Source organism: Hyaena hyaena, unplaced genomic scaffold (genome assembly GCF_003009895.1).
Source record: "Hyaena hyaena isolate Hyena2069 unplaced genomic scaffold, ASM300989v1 scaffold_47, whole genome shotgun sequence".
In the NCBI taxonomy this organism is placed as follows: Eukaryota; Metazoa; Chordata; class Mammalia; order Carnivora; family Hyaenidae; genus Hyaena; species Hyaena hyaena.
Window position 1 is genome coordinate 2,763,162 of NW_024080679.1, and position 21,062 is coordinate 2,784,223.

The 21,062-nt window shown below is 48.1% G+C and overlaps 1 protein-coding gene across 1 annotated transcript in view; it reads right to left on the reverse strand.

The window, feature by feature from the left end:
• Positions 1-331: 331 nt before the first annotated feature.
• LOC120230793 (O-acyltransferase like protein) overlaps positions 332-21,062 on the reverse strand; it is a 64,413-nt gene continuing 43,682 nt past the window's right edge. Inside the window, exons 10-16 of the mRNA XM_039230534.1 lie at positions 19,084-19,249; positions 17,388-17,467; positions 11,667-11,780; positions 10,018-10,150; positions 6,783-6,969; positions 1,037-1,179; positions 332-519 (exon numbers count right to left, since the gene is read on the reverse strand). Of these exons, the coding sequence (XP_039086465.1) occupies positions 394-519; positions 1,037-1,179; positions 6,783-6,969; positions 10,018-10,150; positions 11,667-11,780; positions 17,388-17,467; positions 19,084-19,249 (949 nt within the window). The 3' untranslated portion in view covers positions 332-393. The remainder of the gene's footprint in view (positions 520-1,036; positions 1,180-6,782; positions 6,970-10,017; positions 10,151-11,666; positions 11,781-17,387; positions 17,468-19,083; positions 19,250-21,062) is intronic.

Here is a 21,062-nt window from a genome sequence, read left to right on the forward strand (position 1 = left end):
ACCCAAATTGCACTAAATTCACTAGATTTGATGTTTTCCTATGATCATTGGTATAGAATGTACATGCAGAACAAGACACCACAAATCTAGATTGTTTCGTTTTGTTTTTTCCTAAAAAGGTACATCAGAGGATGATTATTATGCTACCAAATAGGCTATCACAGGACTCTTTTATATAGTAAACACTCAGAACTCTTGTATGCATTAAGCACAGAGAATGTGTATACCTTTTTTTTTTTTTTGAGAATGTGTATACCTTAAGCATTCACAAAATCAGAATCCGCACACCTTTTCAGGAACACAAGCATTTGTTACATAAATGAGGCCATGTCTACTTTTGCCCATCACCAGCAGAAAAAGATGCTGCCATTCTTTCAGGTTTTACCAGAATGTTCATGGCCCAGCAGGCATTGGTCCCAACAGGTACCGCTTCAGCTCCTGACACGGTTTCTCAATGAACAGCGTCAGGGCCAGCCCAGTGATGAAGGTCAGCAAACAGTGTCCAGAGAAAAGATAGAACTGGAGAGAAAGAGGGGCAGAGTGGATGCAATCCTACTACCAGATTCGTACTGTGTTTGGATTTAAAGGGCATCACCCTGGCTGTATGATCTAGATCTGTAAGACCAATAGCCCTGAACATTAAAAATAAAGTAGGGGTGCCTGGGGGGCTCAGTCAATTGAGCATCCCACTCTTGATTTCGGCTCAGGTCATGATCTCACAGTTTGTGAGTTCAAGCCCTGCATCGAGCTCTGTGCGGACAGTGCAGAGCCTGCTTGGAAGCCTCTCCCTCTGTCTCTCTCTGTACCTCCCCCACATGTTCTCAAAATACATAAAAATAAACTTAAAAAAATAAGATAAATAAAATCAAAGAAAGATATTATCCCAAAGCCCCCCTCTGAGAAAACAAAGGATAACAGGCTCCTAGCAACCACCACAACAAAACAAGCTTCTCCCCAAGCCAGTGGGGTGCTTGGTTGCTCCGGCAGAGAAGGGACAGTCGAGCCACGACAGAGCAGAGTGCGGGGACTCACTCACCATGTTGGTATCGCTGTAGTGAATGAGTGTTTCTTGAAGTCCGTTGTAGAGCATGATGAGAATCGGATGTACCAAGTAGCAAGCATAACTGATGCTGGCCAGGAAAGCCCAGATCTGGCAGGAAAGCAGCCGGTTCACCAGCCCTGGAGGGAACAGACAGCATGATTCATGGAGCCAGGAGCTCCTCTCCGATTCCACGCGGGTCTTGCTGGGCGGTGTGCACCTGTGTGCGTGGGCTTCTAATAAGGTCTTTATTCTTCTAATTTTTAAGAGAAGTGCCAAAAACAAAACAAAAAACACTTCCCTTTGCAGGAATATGAAAACATAAGATATGCTAATGCAGAGTTTACAGTCAGTTTACTTCCTTCATATGATTTTAATTCCCGAGCACAAAACACCCCACATAGAAAGCAAGGTGCAAAGTCCTTCCGCTGGCCTGGGTTTTAGCTCAAGATGCAGCATGGATGCTGCTGGGCCCTGGGACGAGGCGGTTCACGTCGCCTGGCTTCAGACTCGTCATCTGTTACTGAGGGGCTTGCATCTGCTCAACCTGTAGGTCCCTTTTGGAACAAATATTCCATAACTTCTAGAACTGTGCTGTCCCACATGGTAGCCACTACCCACTTTGGGCTATTTAATTTAAATTAATAAAAACTGAGTACAGTGAGGAATCCCTTTCTGCACAGGATTTACTGCCATCTGTAGTGGTGTGACTAGCGGTCTCCCAAAAGCTCTGTCCAGAGCTGGGCTTTATTTGGAACAAGGGTCTTTGCAGATGTGATGAAGGTAAGAAACTCGAGATGAGATTATCCTGGTCTAGAGTGGGCCCTCAAATCCAAAAACGAATGTCCTTGTAAGAGACGGAAGAGAAGGAAGGGAGGAAGGAAGGGAGGAAGGGAAGGAAGGGAGGAGGGAGGGAGAAAAGAAAAAGAAAAAGAAGAAAAGAAAAAACTTAGGTTTCTCCTTTGCACGAGGCTCAACTCAAGTGCTCAGTTGTGCATCACTGTTGTATCAGTTTCTCAGGACAAAATCCTTAGCACCATCCCAGATTCTGTTCTTTTCTCCATATCCCAGAGTGCTGCTAATCCATCTTTAAAACTATCTATCTCAAATTGGACCATTTCTCCCCATCTCCTCCGCTAAGCCCCCCATCAAATCCACCAACTCCTACTCCATGGCCCTGTATGGTAGCTTCCTGATGGATCGTTTGGTCTCTCTGCTCTCATTCTTGCCTCCCTCCAGTCCCTACAACATCCAGAGTCCTCTTTTAAATCACAGGTCAGGTTATGTTACATGACTTTTAAAATAAAATCCAATCCTTCCGCATGGCCTTGAAGACCCTGCATGACCGGGCTGCTACCCTCCCCTGCGCTCGCATTCCCATCTCTCTCTCCTTGCTCCCTGATTCCTATCTCACTGGCCTTTTTGCTGTTCCTCCCACCCACTAAGCCCATTCCAGGCTTGAGAGCTTGCCACACCATCCCCTTTGCCCGCAATGCTTTTATACCACATATTTGCAAATGCACGCCTATCCCAGTTACCCTCCGGTCCCTGCTTTATTTTTATTCACTATATATATCCACACTGAAATTATAAATGTATTTACTTAACATGGCTCTAGACTTATTTCCTACGGCTGCTGCAATAAATTGCACAAATATTTTGGCTCAAAACAACAACAATTTATTCTTGCATCATTACGGAGACAAGAAGTCCAAAATCAGTATGGCTGAAATCATGGCGTTGACAGCATCCCATTCCCTCTGGAGGCTCTAGGGGAGAATCTGGTTCTTGTCTCCTCCAACTTCTGACACTCCGTGGCTTGTGGCCACTCCCAACAACATCAGCATTTTCAAATCTCTCTCTGCTCCATCTTCATACCACCGTGTCCTCTGTGAGTCTCCCTCTATTCTCCTCTTTATAAATTTGTTTTGACTTTATAAATTGATGTACTATAAGGATACACCTGGATAGTCCAGAATAATCTCCCATCTCCCACTCTCATGACTGCCACCATCACATCCGCGAAGTCCCAGATGGACCTGATATATTAGGGACCATTATTCAGCTTACTAGTCTCCTGATCTATGTCCCCCGCCCCATTGTGATCTCCTACAAGAGAGAGATCTTTTCTTGTCTATTGCTATATCCTCTGCAACTTGAACAGCAGTTGGCATAAAGCAAGGCTTCAGTAAGTATTTTATATGATTGAGAGAATAAATAGAGATGGGCTCACAGACTAAAGATACATTTGCCCCCAAGTGAATGCCAAGGGATAAGATCAGCTAAGACGTTACTGGGGAACAATGTAGTTATAGGGAAATTAAGTCAACAAAGAGCCTGTGTCACACAGGTAAACCAAACACAAAAGAACATCCTTAAAGCAAGCAAGATCCTGTTCACGTCATGAGCTACAACTGGCTCCAGTCAACTATTAATCACATTAAATTAATGTTAATTCAGATCTTGTTGGTTTTATAGTTTTATGGTCACCTTATTATTTTTTTGAAGACTTTATTTTTAAGTAATCTCTACCCTCATCATGGGGTTCAAACTTAAAAACCCAAGATCAAGAGTCGCATGCTATACTGACTGAATCAGCCAGGTGACCCATATTTAAAAAAAAATTTTAATGTCTATTTATTTTTGAGAAAGAGTGAGACAGAGTGTGAGCAGAAGGAGGGGCAGAGAGAGAGGGAGACATAGAAGCAGAAGCAGGCCCCAGGGTCTGAGCTGATAGCACAGAGCCTGACACGGGGCTTGAACCCATGAACCATGAGATCATGACCTGAGCCTAACTTGGATGCTTAAATGCTGAGCCACTCAGGTGCCCCAGGTGCCCCATTTTTATGGTTACTTTATAAATTTGTTTTGACTTTATAAATTGATGTACTATAAACATAAACATTTATGTCTAGATTTATGTATGCTCATGTTTAGGTAAAATTAGAATTAAAACAATTTAAGCTAATACTAAAGATCCAAAGACTCCTTATTCCTTTGGAATGGGTCCATATATTACTAAAGTTTGAGGACCACTGATGGAGAAGAGGGTACTGGTGAGAGAGTTTAACTGGGGGAGTCACACAGTCAGAAAATGACTCTGGCAACTCAGCAGAACATGACTTTGCGTGGATCCAACCCCGCATGGTCTACACTGGCCCTGACTGAGATGACGGAAAGATGATTTGAGGCACCAAGACCCCTTCTCATCCTGAGAGTCTCAGCGAAACACTTCTTCAAATGTTCCTTTACAGATGTACTTTTCTAAAGGTCACCGGGTGGACACATATTTTCTAGAATTGCATCTCACTCATCACCTCCTTCCTCTACCTGCTAACCAATCTAGCTATCTTATAGCTCTGGAGAGGCAAACCTGGAACATCAGTGGCACCTGTAATTGTGATTGGCTAATGAGAACACACTTTGAAAATAGATATCACTCAAGAATGCATCCAAGGACTTGTCTGTCATCTGGATTAATGGAGGTATTGTCGATGCTCAGGCTAATAATTGATAGCATTTAACTCCACTGTAATGATAATGCTGCAAATTTGATTGATCTTTTTTAAAATATTTATTTATTCATTTAGAGACAGAGAGAGAGAGAGAATGTGAGTGGGTGAGGGGCAGAGAGAGAGAGAGAGAGAGAGAGGCCCAAGCAGGCTCTTCACTGTCAGCGTAGAGCCCAACAAGGGGCTTGAACTCACAAATGGTGAGATCATGACCTGAACCGAAACCAAGAGTTAACGCTTCAGTTGACTCAGTCAGTTGACTGAGCCACCCAGGTGCCCCAAATTTGATTAATCTTCCTTTTTTTTTTTTTTTGTAATGTTTATTTATTTTGAGAGAGAGAGAGAGAGAGCGAGTGAGCCAGGGGAGAGGCAGAAAGAGAGAGAGAAAGAGAATCAATCCCAAGTAGGCTCTGCACCATCAGTATAGAACCTGAAGCCGGGCTTGATCTCACAAACCATGAGATCATGACCTGAGCCAAAATCAAGAGTCGGACATTCAACCAAGTGAGCCACCCAGGTGCCCCAAATTTGATTAATCTTCTAACTTGACCTATGACCCTCCCTCCAGCAGGTTATTCTTCATTCAGCATGACTTTTACATTAGCCAGGAATCCAGTGATGTTACCCCCATAGCCTGAGGAGCCTGGGCCAGGCCAGGGAGAGTAGTTGCCTATGTTCTGAGGCTCTGGGGACAGCTTATGGTCATTGTCACCAGGTAGGAGCAGTGTTAGGGTAGGGTCCTGTGATTCAAACAGTTGCCCAGAAATGCAAATACATCCATCAGAGAGAATGCAGCCCATTTCTCTTTAACATCATTTCTCCATATAAGGAAACGCTTTTAAAATTAAAATATTATATATTCATCAAATTCAAAAACGATTTTATTAATCAAACATCTGAGAGGGGTTCTATCGCACAGAAATGATGAGCATGGGCTTTGGGCATTGGCTTTGCACTCGGTCTGAGGTTCATTTTCTAGCTCAACCACTACCAAACTGTGTGACCTTCATGTTTCAGCTCCAGACACCATCTTTCTCACAGAGAAATAGCACGTGATAGTTGTACCCATAGGGGTGTGACCAGTGTCAGCCAGGATCACATGGGTGACATTCTCCGTGGGGCCTGGCATAAGCCTGTGCTCAATCAGCAGGAGTTGTTATGAGCATTTTATCATTTTCCTCCTTAAACCATGAATCTCAAACACCTTGGATGATGCTAAGTGGGTTGAGTTCACAGCCAAACTTTAAACTCAACCTGATTGGGGGCACCTGGGTGGCTCAGTCGGTTAAGTGTCCAACTTTGGCTCAGGTCATGATCCCACAGTTAGTGAGTTCGAGCCCCACGTTGGGCTGTGCTGACAGCTCAGAGCCTGGAGCCTGATTTGGATTCTGTGTCTCCCTCTCTCTCTGCCCCTCCCCTGCTTGCACTCTTTCTCTCTCTGCACCTCCTCCACTTACACTCTGTCTCTCTCTCTCTTCCTCAAAAAGAACTAAACATCAAAAAAATTAAAAAATAAAATAAATTCAACCTGATTCTCTCCCTAGCCTTAAAGGTGTCATGGCTCCACCTGGCTCTATTTCCAACCCTTCCGGGCTTCTGGGCAGTGTGGGGCCAGAGCTTTTTCTGGATGATTCTTGCCAGCCTGTCTCCTGTCTTTTTATGACACCTCAAGCATCCAGTTCCTACCTCATGCCAACTGGAAAAGAAAGGGAAAAAAACATCAGGTGATTTGGATAGACATTTCTAATCTGAAGAAAATCCTTTTCTTGTCATTTAAGCCCCTTTTCTGCTTGACTTTCCACACATTGAGAGCCAGGCTCAATAGACAGTTACCCCGCCTACCACAAGGCTGGAGGGGATCTTGGGAACTATTTGGTCTATACCCTCTGATAAGGAAACCAAGGCCCAGGGTGGTTGTGACCACAATGGTGTCACTGGTATTTTGTTCTTGCTATATGACCCTCTGTTCTCCTCCAGCTTCTAAACTAGCTTCATTAGAGGAGCTGCAGATTTTTCTCCCAGAACCTGCATTTGTACATAAACCAGTGTAAAAATCTAAAACAGAATATGGGGGGGATCCCCCAGGATATAAACAAATTGATGTCTTTGAGTCAATATCAGTCATTCAACAGCAAATAAAAAATCCCTCTGTGTACACTGTGTTTTCACATTTGTCACCTTTGAAGGGGCACAGTGTGAACCTATAAGCAACCCCCTCTGCTGCGTTGTACCTCCATAGCCTTCCTGACACGCAAACAGGACCCAGCCCACGGCTGCCGCCCACAGGGTCCGGTGGAGGGCCTGGTACAGAGCAGTGGCAGGTGAGGAGGTGGCAGACGAATCATCCACTGCGTATGCCAGAGCGACGACTGTGAATAGGGTAGACAGGCAGCAAATCCAGCCCAGCAGGGCCTGCGTCTGCAGGGAAAGCAGAGACACGGGTCAAGTTCATTCTGGCCATTGTGTATTTACCTCCTTTTACATTAATTTACTTTTTTGTGTTATTATGGTCACGTTCGGTATCTATTTGTAAACCTCAAAGTTCAAAAAATAGAAGGCTCAAAGTTTCATTAAAATAGAAGGCTCAGATTACTGGTTATGACAGGTTAGGTTAGGGGTCACTCTGAGGTGTGTGACCACAGAGAGATCTTTGTGGTGATGGCAGAGTTCTGTGCCTTGCTTGTGGTGGCAGTTACACAAATCTCCACGTGATAAAATGGCACAAAATTGCCATGAATCCCAAATAATTATTAAATGAAAGTTAAGAGGAAAAAAAAGGGTAAAAAGAAAAGAAAATCTTGGAACCCACTCTTGATCTCCCATTCTGTTCCTCAACCTAATAAGGCTCTTTGATTGGTTCTGTCTCCACCAACAACTCAAGGGCCTCCGGCACCCAATCCGTACCTAGTCTGCACCCTAGTCATGGGGTCATAAAATGGCAGAAGGAGTGGGAGAATGGAGAACTTTCCAGCTCAGAAAATAGCTCCATGGGCTAAATTCTATTATAGACCTCAGTTCAAGGTTTTAGATTTTAGGTCACCTAATTTGACCCTTTTAGACCCAGACCTGTCTTCCAAAGAGTCTCTCACGCTTCTAAGGTGCAGTTCCCAGGCTGCTATAATGGTGTCTCCATTGACCTGAACTAGCATCTTATCAGTCCACCATCTTGTCCCTGAAGGCAAGCTCTCCCCTCCTGGGCCTTTCAGATTCCTGCGGGAGGCTCCGGCTCCATGCGAGGAAAGGCATTTCCTCAAGGGGCTCTCCACAAGCCCCCTCTTTTAGGATAGGATCCCCTTCACTTTTTCACTCACAATGCACACTGCCTCATCTCATTCCTAGTATATGGTAGAGGCCCCCACTGCCTCAGGCTCAGACTCTGTGTTCTTATTTTCTGGGCTCTAGGGGTTTGTGTTTGGTCTACCCATCCCTTCTCCAGCTCAGCTTGACTTGTGGTCTGAATCTATGCTCCCTGGTCCTGACTCAGCCCTTGGAGTGGTTCACAAACTCTCTGTCCTTGGGGCACCTGGGTAGCTCAGTCAGTTAAGTGTTCAGCTCTTGGTTTCAGATCAGGTCATGATCCCAGGGTCATGGGATCGAGCCCTGCATTAGGCTCTGTGCTGAGTGTGAGACTGCTTGACTCTCTCTCTCTCTCCTTCTGCCCCTCTCCCTACTTAAGCACTCTCACTCTCTCTCTCTAAAATAAAATGAAATAAAACAAAATAAAATAAACACATGTTCTGCCCTCATCTTGGGTTTCACCTCTGCTCCCTGGGTACCATGTGACCTGGATGACACTGAAGCACCTCTTTAATGGGACTCTGTTGTAATCATCAACCGAATTGTGCATCTACACGGGAATATCATAACTCCAGCCTATAGGAGAAGTCACGCAGCCTTTGTATATCCATTCTTCCCGGTGAAGCCCTATGTCCTGTTCCTGCTGTGAGTGACACAAGATTTCCCAAAGACAAGGGCCTCTTCTCTGGAACATCTAGGTGAGGTGCTTACAAGACCTAGACAAACAAAGGTAGTGCCTAAAAGGAGATTTGGCACTAGCACTGTACCCTAAGAGTGCAAGGGACTTCTTGGCCTTTCATCCACTGAAAAGCAAATTATCCTTCATTCGTTCACTTATTGAGTGCCTTCAGTGATTTCAGAACCAGATGCTGGGGAGTCAGAGGTAAGTCAGACGTGTTCTACCTTCAAGGTCTTGTGGGTCAATGAAACCCATATGAAGCACTCTCGCAGAGTTCAAGGGCAACACCAGCTAGTGTTTTAAATAGATTGCCCCCAGTATAGATTTGAGATCAAGAGGTGAGAAGAGCTTCCACAAGGTCAGTTGGACAAGCTAAGAGAGGACAGCCGAAGAGACGATCAGCAGGGAGTGGTGGAAGATTGCATGGGAGGAGTGGTCAAGGCGGAAGACAAGTGCAAGACGAACCCAGATTTCCGGTTTGAGTATTGAGGTTGGTTGGTGAATCAGAGGAGCCAGTGAAGGAATTTTACCTGCAAGGTAAAATCACAGCTTCTTTCCCCTTAGATACCTCATGTCTTGATTCCCAGAAGGAAGCAATGAATCTGGCCAAGAATCCTACCTATAGAAACCAAGGAGCTTGTGCTATTAAAAAGTAGCTATGGGTGGTGGGGGGATGGGGGGGAACCTGTGGGGTTTAGTAGGTTAAACGTTCGACTCTTGATTCTGGCTCAGGTCACGATCCACAGTTTGTGGATTTGAAGGCCCCGTTGGGCTCTGCTGACAGCGTGGAGCCTACTTGGGATTCTCTCTCTCTCCCTCTCTCTCTACCCCTCCCACTGCACATGCTCATGCATGCTCTCCCTCACTCTCTTAATAAATAAATAAGCATTTTTTAAAAGTTATAAAGAAAAAAAGTAACTATAGAGGTGCCTGGGTGGCTCAGTCAGTTGAGCGTCTGACTCTTGATTTCAACTCAGGTCATGATCTCATGGTTCATGGAATCGAGCCCCACATTGGGCTCTGGAGCCTACTTGGATTCTCTCTCTCTCTCCCTCTCTCTTTGCCCCTCCTCCTCTCTCTCTCTCACAAAATAAACAAACTTTAAAAAAAAGTAACAATGAAAAAAACAAACAAGTAACTATGCCCTTTCAGAAGAGAGCCTTGCCATAGCCATCTCATTGGGTGTGTTTTTCCCGTGTCGGTGATTTCTCTGGGTCTGTACCAAGGCTCCAATGGGTGAAACACCACTGGGTTCCAATTCTGGAGCATTCTTAAAGGAGCTCCATGAAGATAGCAGAGAATCAGGCTTTTGCAAGAAGATAAGGTCTCTCTTATTTGCCAGCACCAAGAGACATTGCTAACACAACACAACACAACAAAGTACTGAGCAGTCTGATTTCTGCCCATGGCTTTGGAAGAGCCTGGCCAAATGGGCCACTCCATTTCCAAACAGACGCAGCCCTTACAGTGAAGTATGGTGGCAAATGTACCTTGGTCTTAAGAATGTTTGCCTGGTGGTTTTGGTGCATGAATATGCTCAGAAAGAGGCCCACGAGGAAGGGTCCAAATCGGCAGTAGGGCTTCGTGTAGTACGCAGAGAAGTACAACGCTGTCACCTTTTCACTGAGAAACAAAAGAACATAGGCCAAGGGTCATGTTTGATCTAGACATGCAAAGAGGAATCTCTCAGATGTCCATTGGCACAATCAGCAAAGCCAAAGGAAAATTTGGGGTACGTTTGTCCATTTCCTCAGTAATGACCTACAAACGGCACCCTTGTTCCAAATTCCTTTGGGCCCCTCCCTCCAGGACCCCAAGGAAATACAGTGACTGCGTTCATTTTAAGTAGCTGTTTCTGGGAGCTGGTATGTCAGGAGAGCTCGAAAAATGTGGTTTTCAGGAGTGAACATCTTCATGGAAGGTTTTACAAAATTCGGTTGCGTGGGCCACATCCCCGGGGGTCGTGGTCTGAGATGGTGCTTGCTGGAAACATCAGTGGGATTTAAAATCTCCCCAGGTGATTCTCATGGGCCTCCAGAGTTGAGGACCCCGGGACTAGATGGGAATGAGCCTCTTCCTCAGTCACCTGGCAGTGTCCACAGGGGTCTGTGATATGACAGGAAGGGCATGGTGCTCCCCTAGTAAAAACAACCTGGGGTGTCTTCATTCATTCATTCATTCATTCATTCATTCCCCTCACAAATACACGCTGAGCACAATGTGCCAGTCATGGTTCTGGGCTATTTTCCATCGAGAGGTCCGTGAAGCCTGCTCTGAGAAAATGAAGTTTGCACGGACACTTGCAGGAACTGAAGAAGCAAGCCCTTCCAAGATCTGAACTTTAAAGGAAAAGCATTCTAGTGTGAGGAAACAGCAAGCGCAAAGGCCTGAGGAGAGAGCATGCTTGGTGTGTGAAGGTTAGAAGGCTAGTGAGGCTGGTCCAGAGTCAGCAAATAGGGGAGTGATGGAGGGGGGAGAGGGGAGGAGGGTCGGATAGAGATTCTACTTTGAGAGCAGTGGGCAGCCATTGGAGGAATTCGAGCAGATGCCCGACAGTATCTGATTTCCATTTGGGTCACTCTGCCTGCTGCATTGAGAAGAGGTTAGCAGGAAATCCGACCAATTTGCCCTGTGTGATCACACAGGGTGGTTAGAAGGAAAAATCGGTATACGTACCTCACTGAGGAGGCGAAATAGCATAGTGAGTCAGGTCCTAGGTTCCACTCACACCCATGCCACTTACTAGCCATGTGACCTTGAAGGGATAACCCCAATTTCCTTAAACTTTAATCTCTCCGGCCAGTAATTTGAGCTTCCAAACTGCAAATGGGCCACGGGAGGAGAAACCCAATATAGCCACGTGGGGGCGCTCCTTTCCTCCGAGAAACATTTCAATGGGCAGAAGTGCGGTTCCCTGTACTTTCAGAGAAGGCCCCCAGCGCAAGGTGAAAGGTTCAGAAGTTTGGAAACAAAAACACATCAACTTTCCCATCCAAGCTGAACGTTTCCCACCCAGTTTTTCCACGAGCCAGTGGACACAGCGCAAAGAGCCTGGCACTGGCTGGGCAGCCTCCCTGGGAGGTCCTGGCCCTTCCGAGGGGACGCATGCAAGAGCGGCCGCCTGGGGACCCTGGGTTACCTTGCTTCTGACGGAGCTGCGACCGGAAGGGAGTACGCCAGCGTGAGCAGAGCTGTGGCGGTGAAAGATGCCAAGAACAGCATGGCCCCGAGGAGGACAAGGACATGTTTACTTCTGCAAAGAAAGGACATTGACAGAAGCACTCTTCAGTTTCCTTCACTGCAAAATCTGTGGCCATGAAAGACTTGAAAGCTCGGCAATCAGAGGCACTTCCTGCTAGGCCTGCCTTTGAGAGAGGCCGATGTGGGAGGCAGCTGGGGCAGAGAGGAGAACTGGATTAGCCTTTAAATTTGACCATCTGCTGGCTGTGCGACCCTAGGCAGGACCTTGAACTTGAATTTCTTCATCTTCATCCTGACATTTACTGTGCAGCTCAAAATGAGGCCATGCTTGGGAGAGTTCCTTGCCACCCACGAAGCATTACCGGGACGTAGTAGTGGTTGATTTGGGAGAGAAGTGACTATTAGGCACAGGGGGACACAGGGACACAGAGGGAGTCCAGGGATTGTACCCCCATCCAGATGCAATTTGAGACAAAGATCTGGGCGCAGGGAGTTGATATGAGGGTAGGAATGAGGGATGGCATGTGGAACAGGGAAGGAGCGAAAGCTAACACGAGGATGTGCTGTCAAGGTGGCTAGTGCTCAATTCTTCCAGAATGTTCTATGGAAGATGCACCTGAAAACTGTCATGGAAGATGAAAGAAAGAAGCCTTTTCCTAGTGTCTTTTAACCCCCACGAGTCAAGGGTGGCTCCACAAAAGTGAATTTCTCCACACTTTGGGACTATGCATATATAAAGCCAAGAGGGGTCCTGAAGGAGTCCCACGCTGTAGTATGTAGGAAGGTTCTGGGGCAGGAAATGAGAGTTAGGGACACAGGCTCAGAGTAAGGCACTGTCTGGTTGCACCTCCTCAGAATTGTGAGGGGTGGGACAAAGACGATCTGCAGTTGTATAGAAATATCAAAGCACGGGTATAAGACAAGACTATGCAGGCATAACCCTGCCTACATGGTGCCTTTGACAATGCCATTCCACTGCTCGAAGTTGCCATAGTTCTTCATGAGAAAGGGATAAGGTACCATTCGTTTATCACAAGTGAGGCGAGGAGCAAAAGATTTTTATCCTGAGTGCCAATTCTAGTTTAGTGTTAATGCTCGGAATGGAGGAGCGTTAGCTCAGTGGTGCTGTGATTGATTAGTAATGTCTGCTCTGCCAGTGGGCTGGGAAGGTATGGCAACAATGCCATCTATTTACTGTGCCTTTTGCCAGACCATTTAGTTCTGCCCTCCTTGAATCCCTGGCATTTATACAAGTGTGTTCTCTAAAGGAAAAAAGTTCTACCTTTTATCCTCCCACCATTTAGAAGCTAGATGTAATTGCATGACCACAGCCTTGTATGGTGCTGGTTTTTAGCTAAGGAATTGAAAGTCTACCTTCCATGACGGCCTGAGATTGGGGGCTCAGGGGTCTTCGGTCACAAGGACACTCAAGTAGGTCCCCACCTACTACCTACTCTAGTAGGTCCAGCGTGGGAAGGTACTAAGCATTCATTGTCTTAGGTGAATGGTAAACCATCCAGTCAGGCCACCCAATAAAAACCCACATCCAGCCAAGTCAATATTTGTTTGACTCCCTGGGAGACTTGAGCCCAATCCATGGCACCTCCCCCCAGGAGTCAGACAAGTCTCCACGGGCTAACCACCGCTATAATAAAACTAATAAAGCCTCCTAAAATAGACTGTTATGCGTTGGATTGTGTCCCTCCAAATTCTAACCTCCAGCACCTCAGAATGTGACTCTATTTGGAGACAGGCTCTCTAAAGAGATAATTAAGGTGAAATGAGGTCATTGGGATGGGCCCTAATCCAATCTGACTGGTACCTTCATGAGAAGAGATGAGAATACCGACAACCACAGAGCAAAAGCCATGTGAAGACAGCCACGTGAAGATGGCCACATGAAGATGACCACGTGAAGATGGCCACGTGAAGATGGCTACGTGAAGCCCACCATGTGAAGACACGGTGGGGAGGCGTCAGAAGAAACCGACCCTGTGCCAAAGGGTCCCCTCTGCCAACTCGGGTCAGTGGTTTTTATTTTCTGCCTATTTGAGGGGACTACTCCTGGGACCACAGGGTGGGGAAAGGCCCAGCGCGTCACACGCCAACCACCATCCCCATTCTCTCAAGAGGGTTGGTCCCTCAGGAGGGCCCATTCAGGGGCCATATAGCCCATGAGGAAGAAGGAATAGCATGGTGTCTCCCTCGGGTCTGAAAAGACCCTGGTCTTCCTTGAAAGCCCGTCAGTCCCCAGCATCCTGGCCAGGATTCCCGACAGGACTTCTGTGGCTGTTTCTTCACAAATACCTGCACCAGCAATGAGTGCATCCTGCTGCAAATGCCGCCTCGGAGGGAGCCTGCAGAGGCTTGCCCTTTCTCCTCTGCCAGGGCTGCGGGGCCTGCTGAGGCCTCACACCTGCCCCACCTGTTCCCCGCAGGTGTGTGCCAAGGTCTCCAGAGGCCCTTAGAGCAGCCGTAGTCCATCACGGAACTGAGGCCCACAGAACTGCGCCAGGGGCTCCCCTTCGTCTGGGGCTCTGAGGGCCTGACTGCCTTGTGGGAGGGAGAGTCCACCCCAGTGGAGGCCCTGAGAGCCTGAGCAGGTCCCAGCTCCTGCTCAGGGAGCCTCTCTCCAGCAGCAGCAGGGAGCACTCACCCGCCCTCTCTAAGGGGTCTGGGGGAGGGGGAGCTTGGTCATCATCCCAAAGCCACCTTTACCTACTCTGGATCTTCCTTGCCTGATCCACGTTGGGGTGAGGGGGCAACATCACAGCAATTCCTAATCCCCACCCCTCAGTGATTTCACCCTGGGAGATGTGAGTACAAATTAAGCAGGCAGAGAGTGCTTCGTCTTTCTACCAGAGGAGGTTCAGAGCTGTTTCTTTTTAAACTTTCGCTTCCAAAATAAATAACAATGTGATTGTTAGATCTCATTTCCACCTTATCAGATTTTATTTCAATCTCATATGCTTTTATCAGTGCTATTATGCCATCAGAAATTGCCCCGCCCAGGGGCGCCTGGGTGGCTCAGTTGGTTAAGCATCCGACTTTGGCTTAGGTCATGATCTCATAGTCTGTGGGTTCGAGCCCCGCGTCGGGTTCTGTGCGGACAGTTAGCTCAGAGCCTGGAGCCTGCTTCAGACTCTGTATCTCCCTCCCTCTCTCTGACCATCCCTTGCTCACGCTGTCTCTATTTCTCTCTCTCTCAGAAATACATAAAACATTAAAAATTTAAAAAAAAAAAGAAATTGCCCTGTCCACCTCCCAGCCCCCACTCTGAGAAAATAAGCCATTTGATTCAGATGCTTTTGTTTCAGGAGACTGGGTAGGGAAGAACTTGGACCGGTTTCCCCATGGCTTCTGACTCAGACTCACTATACCAGCAAACCACCTCTGTGCTTAGTGGAATTCACAGAACATTTTTTAATGGTTAGTAAAAAAACAAAACAAAACAAAAAAACCCCACTCCTGTATACTTAAAGTTAGAAAGCACCGTGTGTTTAAGATACGTGAAGAAGTGGATTTTCCCTTTTTTTTTTTTTAAAGGTGTTGAATTCTTAGATTAAATTAAGATTAGGGTGGATTTCTGTTGCCCTGGATGCTTGAATGCTTGCATGTGGCTAGCATGGGCAGTGTCAGAAGTCAGCCTGTGATTAAGGTCTGTCCTATGAAGAGCATTAAAAGGTAGCCGCAATATAGAGCGAGTCCTAGGGGTGAACTCAGCTTCACCCCTAGGAATTAAAGATTTACAAGTTAGGTGTGAAAAATGACTGTTTTCTTACATATTGAAATAACAAGGTTTATATTTTGTTTTGTATTATTAGTAAGATTCCACATTGGCAACAGTGCAATTGGTGGCTGGAGGACTGAATATTGATAGAACCTTTAAGGAAAGCAATTTGTCATTTTGCTTCAAGAGCCTAGAAGCCATTCATGTTCTTTGACCCAGTAATTCCCCTTAAAGATATGTACTCTAAAGAAATATAAGAGTTGGAGACTGATCTCCACAAAAATATTTATCAGACCATTATTTATGAAAGCAAATATAGGGGCGCCTGGGTGGCTCAGTCGGTTAAGCATCTGACTTCAGCTCAGGTCAGCTCAGGTCATGATCTCACGGTTTGTGGGTTCAAGCCCCACATCGAGCTCTGTGCTGACAGCTCAGAGCCCGGAGCCTGTTTCGGATTCTGTGTCTCCCTTTCTCTCTGACCCTCCCCTGCTCATGCTGTCTCTCTCTCTCTCTCTCAGAAATAAATAAAACATTAAAAAATTTTTTTTTGAAAGCAAGTATAAAATTGGAAATAATCCAAGTAGCTAACACTAGGGAAAGGTACAAGTAGATTACAGTTCACTCATGGAATGGAATGTTATGCACACAGTAAAATTATGTTTACTTAAAATAAATAAATAGAGGCGCCTGGGTAGCTCAGTCAGTTAAGTGTCCGACTTTGGCTCATGTCATGATCTTATGGTTCATGGGTTTGAGCCCTGCGTCGGGCTCTATACTGACAGCTCAGGGCCTGGAGCCCGCTTCGGATTCGGTGTCTCCTCCTCTTTCTGTCTTTCTGTCTCTGCCTCTCTCTCGCTCATACTCTCTCTCTTTTAAAAATAAACATTTAAAAATTTTTTTGAAAAGAAAAGGATCAGAAAGATAAACACGAAAATATTGACAGGGAATTCACGTCTTCTTGAGTGAGGACTGGGTCTAGGGTGATGGTTTTTCCCTCTCTTCATCCTATTATCTTCTAACGCCTCTTCAATTGAATATGTATTTTAACAAAAAAATTTTTTTAAGATATGGCTTGGATAGTCCACAAGCTATACGTCTCCTTGTGAATTATTGAGGCCTGAGAGCTTTTCTAGAACTTACAAAAATCAAGGTAATAAGCAGCTCATGTGGGGAACACGTACACTGATGTACTGTAACAAGCACCACGAAACTGTTCCTGCACTTTGACCTAGTCTTTCCACTTGGAAATGGATCCCCAAGGAAATGAACAGAAGGAAAGGTAGGACATTCAAAGACAGTCACTGAGATGTCATGTGGAGTCACGAAAAACTGGAGATAATCTAGATGCCCGCCCATAAAAATGGCATAGAGGGGCGCCCGGGTGGCGTAGTTGGTTAAGCGTCCGACTTTCGCTTAGGTCATGATCTCGCGGTTCGTGGGTTCGAGCCCCGCGTCGGGCTCTGTGCTGACTGCCAGCTCAGAGCCTGGAGCCTGTTTCAGTCTGTGACTCCCCCTCTCTCTGACCCTCCCCTGCTCACGCTGTCTCTCTCTCTCTCTCTCTCCTAGAAATAAATAAAAAACATTAAAAAAATTTTTTTTTAAAAAATGGCATAGAAATCCTAAAACTGTTAAGTATGTAGATCATGTCGCTACACAGAAATGTTTACAAAGAAGGTTAAATGGAAAAGGCAGAGACTAGATATCACCTACGCGCTGATTACAACTGCAAAAACACAGAGGGATTTGTGCAGCACAACGCTTGGAGGAGAAGGTAGAGAAACATAAACAGAAAAGGATTCGGCGGCCAGAGTGTTCTGAACGGTTCGTTTCCTAAATCGTAAGGGCTGCTCTGCCCAGGGCTGGAGCGCTCGCTGAGCGGGCCGTGGGAGCGGTCCCGTGGCGAGGCACACGGGCCCCAAGGACACTCACTTTCCGTGGAGGAGGACGATCCCCGGCGTGATGAGATGGAACTGGAAGTCGTTGGCGAGGTACCATGTCCAGCCATTACACTGAAACGAGAGGGGCCGAGGTCACTCCCCGGGGCCGCTCGCTCACCTTGTCTCAGCTTCCTGGAGCTAGAGGAGTCCGCTGGGCAGCTGGGGAGCTGGGGTGGCGGGATTTCCAAGGGAAGAGGAAGGAATCTGGGGTTACGAGGACTCCACACACCGCATCTCACTTAACCCTTGTAACAGCCTAGGTGGTGAGTAGTTAGTGCCGGGTGACAAACGGGAAATGCAGACTTTTCTCTCTTGAAAAAAAGCAACACAAGCTAAGCTCCTGGGACAGTTGGAGGAATTCGACTCCATCCCGTCACACGAACATAAGGGACAGTTATCGTTGGAAGGGTCCCTGTGGTTCCCTCTTGCCTGTCTTGCAGACTCTCCCCAGCCCCCAGGGAGGAATGTGCTAGAAAGGAGGCCTGGCTCCTGACAAGCTTGTGTGGGAAACCTCAGAGTTCCCACGTCTGGCTGACATGTGTGACCAAAAGCACATCTTTGCGCAGGCTATGCGTGTTCGTGTGAAAGGAGGCAGTTACCTGCCTCACGCTCCTTCAGTGTGAGGAAGTTCCTGGAAGCTGTCCCCTCCCGGCCTCCAGAGATGACAGGCTCCTTGTTCCCTCCAGTCAACCCCTCACCGTCCCCGGGAGACCAGACTGATCCAGCACAAGCGACAGCTTTCCTCGCCCCAGTTAAAGGGTACTTCCCAAGGTGGGAAAATCCGCGAGTCCCCCCAGCCTGACGGCCCTCACGCTTCCGCCTTCAAAGACCCAAGGCAGGCTTCGCCTCCAACAGGTGGCTGGCTCGCGTCCTCGCCACTGGGACCCACGTGTGCCCCACGCCAGCCTGCAGCCGGGCACCCCGCCCAGGCTGTCCTCCACGGCCCTGTCCCAGACACGGGCCCATGTGAAGGCAGTTAGGCCGTGATGTTCGCCCCGACCGAGCTGCTGGGGGCTGGCTGATGGGAGGCAGCCATCTAGTGAGTGGCTGTGGGCAGCGATTAGCTGCACTTTAGGGATTCCCTTCTCAGCCTTGCTTCCCGAGCCTCTGTAAAAGTCGGTGACACGACTTAATCACAGCTACTTCACTTTTGTTGACTCCAACGCCATTTTGGGGACTGGAGGGCTTTGGGGGAAAGCCCCGGCCAGTATATACACGTGTTGTGGCTGTGTCCGATGTGCCTGGAAATGGGAAAATCGTTCATTATGGTGCAGGTGAGGTGCAACGTTCCATCCCAATGACAGGTTCTCTGCGTGGAGGGGACGCAAGTGTCCTTCCCCTGGGGGGTGACATGGACTGGGACAGGAACACTGACGGAGCAAGGTCGGCTGCTTCTGGGACACACTCCTGCATGGCTGGCCCCTCCGTGCCCACTACCCCGTTCCCTCCCTCTGCTTTTCTCAGCAACCATGCCTGCCAAGGCTGGTTGGGTACCACTCACCCATCCCCAGAGGCTGGCCTCCCAGCCTACAGCCCCACCTTTCTATGGCTTCACTTACTCCAGAGAACATGCCAGAAAAAAGGGCATCAGACTCAGGCTGGCCCTTGGGAAGTTCACAAACCATGTGAAACGACACCCCGCATTGGCCCGTGCCCATCCGTGCTCCCAGCAGGTGACACGGACTCACCGCGCTTTGGACCGACAGGAAATTATTTAGCAACAGCAGATTCGTCCACCAGGCTTGCCGGCAGTTATCCACGTGGAAGCGGGGCACTTCCCAGACAGGCCCCCAGGGAACAAGAGAGAACGCTCCAACCAGCAGGCACACCGAATACATGTGAAGAGGCTGCAGCCTGGCAGGAAAGAGCCGGGAGAGAGAAGGTGACTCTCCCTAGTGGTTCCTTTCAGTCCCCCAGGGGTGAACGACAGACGCTCTAAAACAGACTGTGTGGGGTGGGCCACCAGATGTTTCTAAACCTCGAAATGCTCCTGTCGGGGCGCCCAGGTGGCTCAGTCAGTTAAGCACCTGACTTCAGTTCAGGTCACGATCTCACGGTTGGTGGGTTCAAGCCCTGCATCAGGCTCTGTTCTGGTAGCTATGAGCCGGGAGCCTGCTTTGGATGCTGGGTCTCCCTTTCTCTCTGCCCCTCCCTCGCTCATTCTCTCTCTCTCTCTCCCTCTCAAAAATAAATAAATAAACATTAAGGGAAAAAAAAAAAAGAAATACCCTTATCAGGGACAAAGTACCTCTGTTTTACTGACGGGGAAATTACAGAAGTTTGGGTGACGTGCCCAAGGCGGCCCAACTGCACCGTGGTACTGAAATCTGCCACCAGCTCGCATTCTTCCCCCGAGGTTACCCTGGGTGACGATACCGTTCCTGCCCCCTTCCCTCTTCTCCTTCCTCCCTCCCTCCCTTCCCACCGAACCCCCTTCCAAACAGGACTTGCAGCAGCTATAAAGACGATGGGGAAAAAGGCACAGGTGTCTTGTAGGATCAGAATTCGGGCCCTCTCCGCCACCTGGCTTAGCAGCTGCGTTTGTGAGTCAGGAGAAACCACCACAGTGAATTTTAATACTCCACTGTAGTCAGCCCACTGTATCCAAAATATTCTCATTTCAGCAGGTCATCGCTATAAAAATTGCCGAGCTGCTTTACATCCTTTCTTCTCTGAGTCTTTAGAAGCCTGTGTGTGTTTTACGCTGGCCGTACACCTCAGTGGGCCACAGGTCTGGTGGCCACGTACTGGATGTGGCTGGTGTAGAGTTTAGAAGTGAGGTCGTAGCGGGGAGGTGGATGCAGTCCCGGCACGGATTCTGGGTGAGCTACAATCAACAGCCGTCTTTTAAAAGAACATATTATTTAAGGAAGGCACTTGTGGGGATGAGCACTGGGTGTTATATGGAAACCAACTTGACAATAAACTATTTGTAAAAAATAAATAAAATAAAAGAACATATTTAGAAATTCCAAGTTGAGCACGTGGCCCAGCAACGCCTGAGTGGAGGCGGCGGGGGGGGGGGGGGGTGTCAGGGCCCCAGGTGGGCTGTGACAGATGGGAAGGGCCCCACTGCTGGAGATCCACCCACCAGCAGAGTCGGAGGGCAGCGCCCAGCTGCCCCATCTGCACCGGGACCCCGATCTTTGGCCTCCTATATCCCCCTGCAATGACAGCATCCTTCATAGCATCCACGTCTGGTCGCCAGGAGGTCGGGGGTAGGGGGGCACGCGGGGAGCAGGCTGGAACCGTGCATCACGGTCAGAGAGAAAGGGCTGCCGACTGTGCCAAGACGCGTCTCCCCAGATCAGCTCAGACAACAGCCACAGAGCACTCCCTGGGCTGGCCCGCAGCTGCTCCGCAGGCCTCGGCTCCGCCCCTGAGCCTTCCTTCCCACCATCTGTCGCCTCCCTGGGGAGAGTATGTCACCCCCCTGCTTCCCACCAACCGGGAGTTCAGGGCTCAGGCCGATGCCCTCAGGAGGGAGCACCATTCTGCCAGTGAGTAGGGTCCCGTGGGGGCAGGGCCGAGACTGCTGCCTGGGCCCGGCCTTGAGGAGCAAGTTCACGGACATGTGACTTCTAGTTCTGCTGAGATTTGCACACAGAGAAAACCATGTAACTTCTCTCTTTCCTCTTCCCTGGGAAAGGGGGATGATGATTCCTCA